This window comes from Pelobates fuscus, chromosome 4, assembly GCF_036172605.1.
Source record: "Pelobates fuscus isolate aPelFus1 chromosome 4, aPelFus1.pri, whole genome shotgun sequence".
Taxonomy (NCBI): Eukaryota; Metazoa; Chordata; class Amphibia; order Anura; family Pelobatidae; genus Pelobates; species Pelobates fuscus.
This window is the reverse complement of record NC_086320.1, coordinates 315,523,638-315,536,717: the sequence shown is the minus strand read 5'-3', so window position 1 is coordinate 315,536,717 and position 13,080 is coordinate 315,523,638. Positions and strand designations below refer to the sequence as shown.

The 13,080-nt window shown below is 41.0% G+C and overlaps 1 protein-coding gene across 2 annotated transcripts in view; it reads right to left on the bottom strand.

Moving 5' to 3' along the window:
• The window catches only part of ANKRD28 (ankyrin repeat domain 28), a 138,354-nt gene that overhangs the window by 85,695 nt on the left and 39,579 nt on the right, over positions 1 to 13,080 (bottom strand). Inside the window, exons 1-2 of one of the 2 annotated variants that reach the window (XM_063452320.1) lie at positions 10,759 to 11,033; positions 5,893 to 5,976 (exon numbers count right to left, since the gene is read on the bottom strand). In XM_063452320.1, the coding sequence (XP_063308390.1) occupies positions 5,893 to 5,976; positions 10,759 to 10,872 (198 nt within the window). In that variant the 5' untranslated portion in view covers positions 10,873 to 11,033. Of the gene's footprint in view, positions 1 to 5,892; positions 5,977 to 10,758; positions 11,034 to 13,080 lie in introns of those variants that run through there. The other variant, XM_063452321.1, reaches the window with a different exon arrangement.

The following is a 13,080-nucleotide window of genomic DNA, read 5'->3' as shown; positions in this document are numbered from 1 at the left end:
TAGTTTAATTTTTCAAAACGGTAAATGTACAGAATATCAGTATCGGCTTGAGAGTTCACAGATTATCGTTATCGGCTCTAAAAAAGGTATGGGTAGGGCACAGTGTAGGATGTAGTATGAGAAGGGGGCGCGGGAGGGAGCGAGAGGGACAGGCGACAGAGCGTGCAAGCGATAGGGAGCGAAGGGGGCGCGCGAGTGATGGGGCGCGGGAGGGAGGGACTAAATGCTTTCAAACACTGACCAACCAAAGGTGCATGTATATGGCTGCAGGATTCGATCATATACTAAAGGTAGGAATGGGGATTATTTTTTATTTTTATTTTTTTACTTCTTTACATATACTGTATGTTAAAAAATATCTATTTCCTTTTAACACTAACATATAACATTTTTTGGGATGTGTAACATATGCCCTTTAAGAGTATTGTTGCAGAGTATGACATCACAATAGGCAGTACACAATTTGAAAACATGAAAAGCTATGTGTGTGAGTATATACAGAAACATAACTTGGAAATCAATTCAGAATATCCATATACCGGTACTCCAGTCTGCAGAGATGATTTGCCATTTAGTTTGAATTCAGATTACCAATACAGTGATTCACATACAAAAGGTTATGCAACTTTGTTTTTAAGCCTTTGCCACAGAGCATCTTGCACTTACTTTAACATTTCTATATATAAACATAGAGGGGAAAGAATTCCACATTGCAGTATCTCACAATATTTCATTCTGAGTTACATGACAATTACTGCTTCAAAACCCACACATGAAAGCCACAGGAGCACAATTTTAAAAAAGCAAGAAACTGTGCTCATGTCAAACTACAGAAAATGCATATCAATAAATGTTAAAATAATTCCAAATAACTCAGCTGAAAACTGCAGTCTGTGCCACACAAACAGCCACTGTCTCATTAATGACTGCAAGATGAAGCCCCAAATACAGCAGTGGGAAGGAATGAGTCACAGCTGTGTGGCCATCTGACATTAGACTATCCCATCAAAATACAAGGCATTCTCTCTTCACAGAAACTGGTACTGAGAATGGAATATGCTTACAGGAGAAATTGAAGCATGAAAAAACACTACTGCTCATAGCAGTGCAGTGGTTATGGTGTAAGAGACCTGTGGGCACAATCCCCTTTGTTTATTGCCAAAACATGGACAAGTTACTTTAGAGGGGGGTTGTACCCTCAGGCTCTGCACCATAATCTCTACATTTGACGGTTATATCAACGTCTACATTTTTCCAATAAATACATAACTTTACAGAATTAGACTTCCAAGTAAGATAAAGGCACAATGCCAAAGAAGGTTGTTCATAACATAACACAAACAAAATATTAATGCAGCGACAGCCTAGGAAGTCTACTTGATGGAATGACAAACATGATACCTCTGGAGCCTGCCCAAAAACCATGAAAGAGGAAGCATGCCACTGCAACTAGTTAATAACTGCAATTTTAAGTTATGATTGTGACGTGTATTTCAAGGTTTTCCTATAACTAAATTTAATATTTCCTAAGCCAATGCACTTATTAGGTTAAAATGTTTTTGTTTAATCCATGAGGGCAAGAGCATGCACGTCTACACTACGGTTCAGGGATTCCCTGCTCATCAGGGATTCTCAACACATGGTACATCTCAAATGACAACTCTGGCACAGAAACGGCTGATATAGGAAATAGCTTCTATGGAATGTGTTTGAAAAAAAGTGTTAATATTAGGGATACTAGCTTGGAAAATCACAATTGGAAATATGTTATAGCAATCCTCTTTAAGACAGCACTGGTCCCTATTTTTTTTTATCAGAAATTAGAGAAGCGAACCTAAAACTGCTAGAAATCTTGACAGGATGCAGCCATGTCATAACCAGCTTCAGCATTACAAAAAAGTAAATGACTGACAGGAGGTTGTGCTGAGAGAGCATAGATTTGGTACACGATGTCCATTCACAACATACAGTGCTAGCGAGTTAATGATCCCAAATTAGAACAGCATGCTTTCATTCTAATGGATTGTAGAAAAGAAGAGGAAATTAAAACAACTCTACGTGTCAAATACAGCAAAAAAAAAAAAAATCTAAAATAATGCTTATAAGGAAACATTTTCAATAATAGAACTATTTCAATTAAAACATTCATAATGGGAAACTGAAAAGTGTTTATAAAAGGCAACTGAGCAGTACAGTCGCATCGCATATGAGCTCCTGCAATTTTAGGCCCAAATGTACGCGTTTGGCATCACCTAAGCGACAATTTGCCCACTTACAGGGGCTGTAGGTGACAGAACCGCACAATAGGCTGCAAAACAAAGAAGTCCAGATTGGACAAACCGAGACAGGGCCCAAACATCGCTAAACTCCGGAGGAAGATGCAAGGGGCATCTGGGCCCAAAAGGCCGCCTACCCGGAGAATTATTCCGAGCTATCGGATGATTTCTCCTCGGGAGAACAGACAGCAGACTTACCTCTGGTACAACTACTGCAACCGGTAACTCAGAGGGCCGATGCCTCACCCGTGACAACAGCGATCCTAAAATCCCTTCTCGCTGACCTCCAGCGGACCCTCTTGGCAGACATTGCCTCGCTCCGAACCGACATCCAAGGCCTGGCGGGGAGAGTCGGAGGCCTGGAATCGGCTACCAACGACCACTCTACCCAAATAACCGCAATGCAACAAGCGGTACAAGGCTTCCAGCAAAACAATGAGATATAAGAGTGCCGGTTGACTGCTCTTGAGGATGCACGACGGGCCAATTATTTGAAAGTCTGAGGCATCCCAAAGGATATTCCAGTAGCCGAACTACCACACATGCGGAGACGCCTGTTGATAGCCCTACTCCCACCACGGCAGGCAAAGTCGGCGCACCTGGACGGCTTCTTCCGAGCCCCAAAACCAACTAAAGCACCTGCAAGCAGAGATCTTATCCTGCGATTCCAGCACCATACAAAGCGGTAGTCGTGGCAGCGACCAGGGACTGCTCACCTTACCGGTTCAAAGCCATGGAACTCTCGTTTTATGCAGACCTCACTAGGGGCACACTTGCCTGGCGGAGATCACTCAAAACATTCACCACGCAGCTGAGACAAAAGGAGCGGTTTTACCCTCTTATCTGGGTCCCTACTGGGTGCTGAGGGTCTTCTATGGCCAGTGATGTGCATCCAGCTTTTGCAGAACTCAGCTGACCGCTATCAGGCAAATAATGCAATTCTGTGCATAGAAATATGCACAGAAGGGACATCAGTTAAACTCGAACTCTTAGCTGAGCTAGCTAATAATGTTGCCCCATCGATGCTACCGTAGGTTGAATTGCCCAGCCCTAGTGGATATACATATTTAAAATTATAGACGTTTCAGTCCACTACGCGGGACTTTCCTCAAGATCAACAGTTCTACTAGAACTGTTGAGCTTGAGGAAAGTCCTGTGTAGTGGACTGAAACGTCGATAATTTTAAATATGCTTTAATAAAATTTGGATTTTTTATCTGGACCGTGAGTGCTGCTACCTCTTTGGAGTGTGTGTGTGTGTGTGTGTGTGTGTGTGTGTGTGTGTGTGTGTGTGTGTGTGTGTGTGTGTGTGTGTGTGTGTGTGTGTGTGTGTGTGTGTGTGTGTGTGTGTGTGTGTGTGTGTGTGTGTGTGTGTGTGTGTGTGTGTACAGAGTACTCACAGTACTGATCTACAGTAAATTAAAAGGGTTAGTTACCAATTCATGTCAAAATATTTGTAACAATAAAATAAATTGATCCTAGAGATCTTGGGTAGTGAGACGATCTTGCTCAGCCAGTGTTAGAATACAAGTAGTATGGTCAGACCTGTATTAATTTTGAAGTGAAAATCAAATAATTTTCAAAATTAACTTTGCCAGTTGTCAAACATTTGTTTTCTAAAAGTGTCAGTTGCATGCCACTTTTTAAAAAATTCTGTTAATAAAATAGTCAGCTATCAACAGAATATATACAAATATAAATTGGTGACAACACACAAATATTATATTTTATTGAACGCCCTTTCTTAAATGGCCAATTTTAAATTTCCCAGCTGTTAAACAACTCCTCTGACAAATACTTTTATATTGTATTTTCCAGCATTGTGACTCAACTTCTTGGCGACTCCATGCTCTGCCATTTATACAACTTTTCCATCTGCTTCCACATTTCCCTTTGTAGTTAACTCAGGATTTGCCCATAGTTATTCATACTTGGAAGGTCAACCAAGGCTAATTTAGAATGGTCACACTAGTTTTCAGCAGTGCTTCTCATAAAAGGATCATCATTACATACATTAGATACAAAACCGTTTAAAACTTTCCCTACGGAGTTCTATTTGATTTTGATACCATACACTCATTATCACCCGACTGCATTACCAATGTGAAACTTGGAACTGAACACACATTGATTGGGCCAAGCAATGCCAAAGCAATGTTTTACTAGGATTAGTGTAAAACCAGAACATGAACAAACAGGAAACATTAACCCCTTAAGGACCAAACTTCTGGAATAAAAGGGAATCATGACATGTCACACATGTCATGTGTCCTTAAGGGGTTAAAGGTTGAGGGAAACCAGGCATGCGCACACATCAATTAGTGAAGGTTTCATTAAGAAGGAGGGGGGAAAAAATCCACACAACATGTTACGACAAGACAGATACATACAAAACAGGTGAAATGCGTGACCTTGTAGTCACAGCAATGATCTATATGGGTAATTGAATTCACTAACAATGACGGCACTTTGAACAAGTCTGCTCTCTAGAAAAGCAGAGGCAAAAATAGAACATACCACATACTAGTAAAAGTCAAATATGCCACGAGAGTACAGGAATAACATAGCTATACTTACTACACACATGCCTCAAAAGGACAAAATACATCTGCAACACAGGGACAAACATCGGAAAGTCGGTAATGTATGAAAATGTACAAAATATCAGACATTTAAAAGAATAACACAAAATGAACAAAGAGTGCACGGGGGGGGGGGGGGGGGGGGGGGGGCGCACAAAATGAGCAAACCACTGAAATGTTTCTACCTTGAGGGCACTTTCTGAGAAAGTACTTGAGAATGGAAAAACCATCGTCTCACTCTTTTTGTGCGCCGCCCATGCATGGTATGTTGTTCTGTGTTACATACAAGTCGAATATATTAAAAAAACTTTTTCATACGTTTCAGAATTCAGATGTTTGTCACTCCATTTGGGAGTCTATTTAGTCTTCAGTGGGCAGGGAAGCCATCTCCCGGACTTGTCGAGTAAGGACATGTGCACTGTTTTACTTGTTGTATGTGTCGCTGGCCTCTGAACTGTACTTGTCTCCAGTTCGGGAAACTAAGGACCAAAACCACTTCATCTTAATGCAGTGGTTTTGTTGCCAAGACCCTGTCCCTATTGTGTGGAAATGTTTACATTTTGCCAGGACCAGCTCTCAGACTCACACAATGTTCGAAAGCACAGACAGCATAATGCTGGGAATGGTTCTTAGTGAAGCACTTATTGCATTTCTATCAGAAGCAGCTTATTGGCTGAGAGCAGCAGCTGCAATACAAGTACAGTAGATCCCCAATGTTATTTCTATCTGATGCACTGGATTGGAGCAGAAACCATCCAAATAGACTGCCTGGTCCTGAATTGCTGCTTAATATTAGACAACAAAAATATAAATAATGTGACCAGTGATTAAAGTGCAACCATAAAAGTGTTACAGTGCAGAAGAAGCTTAAAACACTAATTTTTAACCTCTCTCTAATGAAGCCCTAAAAAAATAAAAACGTGACCAAACCAATAAAGTGGAGTTCTGCAAAATAGATATATATTTTGTGAGAGGTTATTCAATGTGCCCTTTAGATATAAGCAAACGTTGCACAAGTACACAAACCCAATTTACCTGGAAGTTAACATCTTCTTTCTTGAATATCAATGCCCGAACTTCATCAGGATCACCATTAAAAATTGCTTGAACCAAGGGAGGCTGCAAATGTATAAAACAAAAAGGTAAATATAATTGTTCAGAAAGCAGGCTTACACTACGAGCAGCACATAGATATATTATTTCACAAAAAAAAAAAAATTATTTGGCTATTTTAACACAAAATAGTAATTTTTCATTATAATAAATTAACGCCATACTATATAAATAACACAAATATATTAATACTTACAGTTAGCAATATACCAATATACTATGGCTTGGGGAAGTTGTGTCAACTTGTACCAGTCATCCATGAATGTGTATTCAGCATGCAATTTATATAAAGATAGCTATATTGGGAGGGGGCGTGGCCGACCGAGAGACTGAGCGGACGCCTCTGTGTGAGGCTCCGTGCTAGAAAAGCATTAAGCAGACTTTGGCCGACACAAATCAGAGTCCTACCGGATAATAAACCTCACCCCCCACCATAGGATACAATGGAGCGAAAAAATAGGAAGGCTCAACGTCCAGAGACACATCGCCTGCCAGATATCCGACTCTCCTTTGAAAGGCCTGTGCCGCGGCCGCTAACAAAGATGGCGCCGGAAGCCAATACAGAACAGGAGATGTCGGACGACTCCCCCGAGGAGGAAGAACCCCCTCACACCACAGTCGAGCAGGGAGTTCAACTCATCTGAGTCAGATGAGGACTCGGCCCCCGCCACGAATGGGGACATAAAGAAGCTCCTACTGGACCTCAGAAAGGTATGGAAGAAAGACCTACAAGAAGTCCAAGCGGAGGTGGGGATAGTCCGCAACAAAGTCAGAGCTATAGAGGCGAAAGAGACTACCAGGAACGGCCAAATGCAGGAGACTAGGACACAAATGGAGGGCCTGGCCTCGCAAGTGCAGAGGTTGAACCGCACAGTAACAATGCTGGAAATGCGCCACAGACGTAGAAACATAGAACGCAGGGGAACATAACCTTTGAGGGAAGCAAAGTGGCAGTTTATGGCGACATTCCGTTCCCTGTGCTAGTGGAAAAACTTAAATTGGCACCGGTGGCAAAGAAACTAAGAGACTGCTCTATAAAATACCGCTGGGGAGTGGAAGGGACCCTGGAGGTAACAGCTGGTGACATGCTCCATACTCTGACATCGGCAGATGACCCCCGAGGAGCTATATAAACACTTGGACATGCATCCTCAAACGCTGACAGGCACACCCTCCAAGCAACATCGAACCGGCGGAAAAGAGACCGGCACCAGCACAGCACAGAGGCCGACCAGGCCACTAGGGGGGGGAATACCTCCTGGCGCTGATCCACGGACTTCATCTCACACCCCCATTCCCAGGCAGTGACCCACCCAGCCCTAGAGCCCAGAGATCAGTATGCACCAAGGCCAAGCTGAAACTTGACAGTAGACCAGTTCTTAAAGTGGTCTATCAGGGACTCACAGCCAAGGTCAGACCACCACAGCAATTTCCCTCACTATATGCCCTATGATAGTGGCAGTTAAAAGATCAAAACGATTCATCATTATATAAAAAATGCAATAGTTTATGCCTGCTTTACTCATGTTAAATATACATAAAATGGAAAAGTTATGCTTTATTCATGATAACTCAATAAAAAATATAAATTGGAAAAGATAGCTATATTGTACATGAGAAATCACTAGGAAATAGATTTAATTATATACTTGGCTATTGCTTCGGAGTCTGTTCAGAAACGTGCACAACCAGCAACACTCACAACCAAAATTCTATATGTACATAGTGTTCAGACATGGAATTGCAACTCTTACAGCACGGCTTAAAATGTCAAGCTCTATGCTGCTTTCCAGGCCTTAAATATTACTGGCCACTGCAAGCTTAGATGGTGCATAGCATGCTAGCCAGGACTAAATTTACACTTGCCAAAGGCTATTAGAGGAGAGTGGACAATTTGAGACCTGCATACTGTATGAAGTGAATAGCTTGGCTTTAGTTAACACTTTACCAGGAGCATTTGGTGCAAGCCACAGTCAATATAATCATAATGTTATCTATAATTTGCCAATAATATAGCTCCAAGTATAGAAATACCGTTTTAATGCGGCACATATGTAATTTTGAATGACAGATGCCCTTTAAGAATAACACCATTAATGTGGCAGTATTATTCTCAGTACAAAATTCTATTCTTCAATGTAAACAGTGGGTTTAAAAAAAAAAAAAATATATATATATATATTTTTTTTTTAATTCTTTATTTTGTTTGTGCATAGTTGGTACATACATTCTTGCTTAGCCACAACAGCTGCTGCAAGTAATTTCTTTTAAACAAAGGTATACAGTTGTTGGCATCAGTAACACAGCACATTTTTTTATGTTATGTTGTTAGGGTGACTTTTACAAGTCATAGGCAGTTAGATGTCTAGTGATACAGGGTGAGTATGCCCTTAGTGCGTATGGGGCAGAGCGCAACAGTTGCCTCTGAGCTAGGTTAAACCTGGGCTGTTTAACTAGAAGTGGGTTAGAGAGGCTTGTGTCCCCTTTCACAGACACCTGGGTCGGTAATGTCAGCCGTTTTCTCCGTGGATTATAAGGGGAGGTTTGGGGAGGGCTTTCTAGTGCGAGCTGCTGCAGGATGTCAGGTATTTCGGTAGCTTCATGTAATTTTAGATTACCAGTGTCTCTGGGTATGATCAGGGTTTTGGGTGCGCCCCAGCGATAGGGTATATTATGTGCCATGAGTTCTGTGGTCAGGGGTCGCAGGGACCGTCTCCAGTCCATGGTGGCCTTGGACAGATCAGGGTAGAAGGTCAGGAAGTGGCCTTCAAAGTTGAAAGGAGACTTACTGCGCACTGCTGCCATGAATGCCTGGCGATCTCTGCCTTGTTGGAATCTGATGATTACATTGTTCCCCTTCTCCGGTGTGCCGGTTTGTGGTCTGGATATGCAAAAGTATCCAGTGGCATCCCCTTGGCCTGTTTGGTCATAAAGAGCGTGTTATGTATTCTGCAGAATAGGTGCGGCAGCTCTGCGGTCTCTACAGCTTCTGGTAGGCCACGGATTTTGACGTTCTTCCAACGTCTTTTATCTTCCAGCGCTGCCATATTATCTTGGTGTTGCCGTTGTATCTTTTGCAGGGCGAGGATTTGTTGCTCCACTGATGCCAGTCGGGAGTCTTGTGCAGTGGTATTGAGCTCCGCATTTTGCAGGCGGGCTACCACTCCACTGATCTCGTCTCGGAACACGCCTATGTCGGCTGCTATGTTGCGGCGCAGCTCTCCCAGCATGTGCTTGAGCTTCTCCTCTGTGAGGCTAGGTTTCGTGGGTCGGTCTTCTCACCGCTCCGGCGTCATAATCGTCGTCCTCCTCCAACTCTGTGGCCTCGCTAAACGAGTGGTATAGGCCTTCCAGCTGTGGCGCCATGTCAGGTCTCTGGAAGTTTTGGGGCCTCCGCAGGAGATCTCCGGTGTCTGCGGTAGATGGAGGTCTGTCCGGCTTTGATTTTTTATTTTGCCGCCCCATGTCTATCAGAAAGCGGGCAGCTGCTAAATGCGGCCGTGAAAAGTAGGTTTTTCTCTTTTTTTTATGATTATTGAGCAAGTTTCTCACGGAGCTCGAAATATGCGTCCTCTTTGTATGGCTGCTCGGTCCATCTGCCCCCCCGTGGGTTTACCAAAAAAAAAATGGAAAAATAAAAAAAATGGAAATCTTTGGCTTTAAAATTTCAAGTATATTTTCACTTTCGTCACCAGCTATACAACCAAGAAACCTGTTCCCATGCATTTTTTCACAACTTCAGTTTATTATCCTGGAAGTATTGCTGACAGGCACAGAAAGAAGGCAGGTTAATTATAAAGCAACATTTATGGCTCTTAATGTCAAATGAGTCAAGTAAATCAGTTAAATGGGTAATTGAGTAAACATACTAAGCAAATGTAACGGACAAACAAAAAAAAACAAGCATTACTTAAAAGAGGGGACTATGAACATTTTCTGATGCCATATAAGACATAGACTTAATCAATCACAATTGTGTAAAGCAATTTTTTTTTTTTTTTTTTTAGAAAATGATAAATTACATAAAATTAATCCTAACCTGGAAATTATATAAATTTTGCATGATTAAACAGGTATTATCGAACAACTAATTTAAGAAAATTGGCTCCAAGCGCAGTTTTAGCACATGAATCAATATTTACAACTTATCTACTCAAGCTTCTGACACATGATAGGAAGATCCTGAATGGAGCATTAAGTAGGAATCAGATTATTTCCAGGCAATAACAAAAATTACAACATGATACACTGATAAAGGGGCTTGGATATAGCTCGTCATTATTATTATTTGGTATTTATATAGCACCAACATAGTCGGCAGCAGGTAAAACAGAGGGAACAAGGCAAATAACGAGCACATACTAATACAAAAAGAGAATAAGCTGCCTGTGGACTTGTTTATTATAAGCAAAAACTACACACAGATTCTTATATACATATGTCAACTTCCACACTGAAACACAATCCCATTGAGAACGCATGACACATATGTTCCACATGCGGCTACAAATATTCATTTAGAACTAGGGTAAATTCTCTCTTTCCATGAGAAAATGTGCAATTATAGATGGACTAATCTGTCTGGGCAGAAACGCCATATTTCATATTCAAAAGATGCAGGACTTGGAACCGTTAATATTTACATCATGATCCTTGCACTACATAAGATGTCGACAAAAAGAATCATAATATTCCTTCATAAAATATTTTTTATTTTTATTCCCCCTTTCCCATGTTTTCCCCCATGCAGGATAACCCCCCAACTCCATAACAGCAATTAACTCTTACCGTCACAGCTGCACAGGGCGGACGACGATATCCATTTCCTCGAAATAGTTTGGAAGTAAAATTTGGGGATTCATCTTCCCCCTCCTCTAAAACCACAATGCACACACGGCTCATTCGTACAATATTTGAGCAGAGGCTCTATAAACTAGTAAATATAAAAACACCACAAAATTAGAAATTTTAGTTCCACAGCAGTGTTCCAAGTTTATATCCCAAATATCCTTATAAACCAACACAAACTAAAGTGAAGTACTGATTTTCCAGACCAACTCATGGCAAAACTACAGAATTGAAAGTCCAATGAAAAAAAAGAAAAAAGAAAAACCAAAACTATTGACAAAATAATTAACTACTACGGTAATAAAAACTCCTCACAATGACAAAAAAAAAAATCTTAATCGAGAAGAAAGCAGGATGATTGAAAGGCTTTTCTCAACCCAGCAAGGTTGACAGATAAAAAAAAGGCTAGTCAGCAAGATGATGGCTGTAAATTCTTGCACCAAACAGACCCAATACTGGGTTTCTCAAATTAAGTGAATTTGAATTGGTTTTCCATTCATTGTATTGCTGTCATTAGGCCTAATCCAGGAGCATAAAAATCCAGCAAAGTCCACAAAAGCAGCAACAATAAAATCTAAAGTGAACTGCTGGAGCGCGCTTCATTCACAAGTGATGACTCAGGCCACAGGGGAACAAGGGACTCCCAGTGCACCGCAGCCTGCAAATGTCCCACAAAGCGGGAACAAGGAGCTTGTGTTTACTTCAATAAGGCAGGAGGGTTTTTGTTTTGTTTTGTTTTTATTAGATCCGCAGGAAACATAATCCTAAATGTAGTGAATTTTGAGAAAGCAGAACAGCAGCACAAACCATTTGTGTGTTAAAGTTGCTATCAGTCATTGAGAGGCATCCTTTGTAATCTTCATTCAGAGCAGGTATAGCTGGGTTCCAGTACTCCGAAGGCTGATCTTTCCATCACTCATGCACTAGTTAAAACTCAAGGCTTTTTTTTTTTTTTTTTTACAATTTCAGAATCCCTCTTTTGTTCACTGGATGGTTTGGAGAGCTGCAGAGCCCCAGGCAGAGAGGCCGTTTATAGGAAAGCCCAAGCAATAAGCACACTCCTCCAGCAGTAGCATTCCACCCCAGCTGTTATGGAAAGAAGCAAACACACCGCAGAGCTGCAGACAGAACTGCCTAGTAATGCTCACATGTTAACAAGAGATTGGAGACACCGCACTGGATGAAATAGTAACTTCCTGAATTGGGGAGGGGCCTCGGTCTCCGTTTCTAGAGCCGTCACCAGCACTTGTGGTTTAATGACGAATCAGCATTAACAATAATGTATATGTATATGTGTAGAAGTATCAAGGAAACAACTCGTCTCTAAGTGACGTTTAGAAATTTCCCGCTGTAAACCACATGGAAAATGGCACGTATATTGGCTCCAGCTCGATGGAAGATGTATAACTACTTTCATGTGTGCTCCAACCCATGCCATTCATTAGAAATTCGGAAACCCTGCTGTAACAGCACAGAAGAAAACCCCATGAGCAAATAATAAGCCAAGACCATATTTATACAACACAGTATGTTGCTATATGTTTAACAATGATACCATTGCATGTCCACGATTAGACCCAGGAGAAAGACCCCCTCAAAAAAACAACACATTATTCCAAAATTGTTTAAAGTTTGTAAAAAAATAAAACCAAAAACATATGCCTTTAATTTAACTCCTCTGGGAACTAATTTTGTATGTGTTGCATCAAATTATGCCTCTATCACTGCTTCAGCTCTCATTTAACAATTAAAAAATTATATATTTTTTTTATATTCTGTCACACCTATATATCATGATGCGTATAAAAAGGGTAAAACATACAGAAACCCACAATACATATGCAACATGATTCCATCCTGTTGGTCTCACACTTACAAGAGGAATTTTTAAGACCCAAGCGGTAATCTATACCTGGAGACCACTATTATGAAGAGACAGAACGCTTCTTGGCAGAGATGTCAGGGAAGGCTGCTAGTGCACACATTTTAGACATGCAAAGAAAGGAAGCAGTTAGCTACTACAAGCAATTGAAACATTCATTTTCGGAAAGTGGGAGCAAAGTGGACACAATTCCCATCTCAAGCAACCCCCCATTTCAAACAGTTACAGTGCTAAAACCTAAAAAAAAAATAAAAAGAGAAATATTTGCATAAAGAAAACTCTTCTGATGTCACAAATCTTTAGCATACAATAATGTAAAGCCAGACCGTCAATTTGCCTTTTAACAAAACCTATATGTAACTTTAGTAAAAACCCAAACT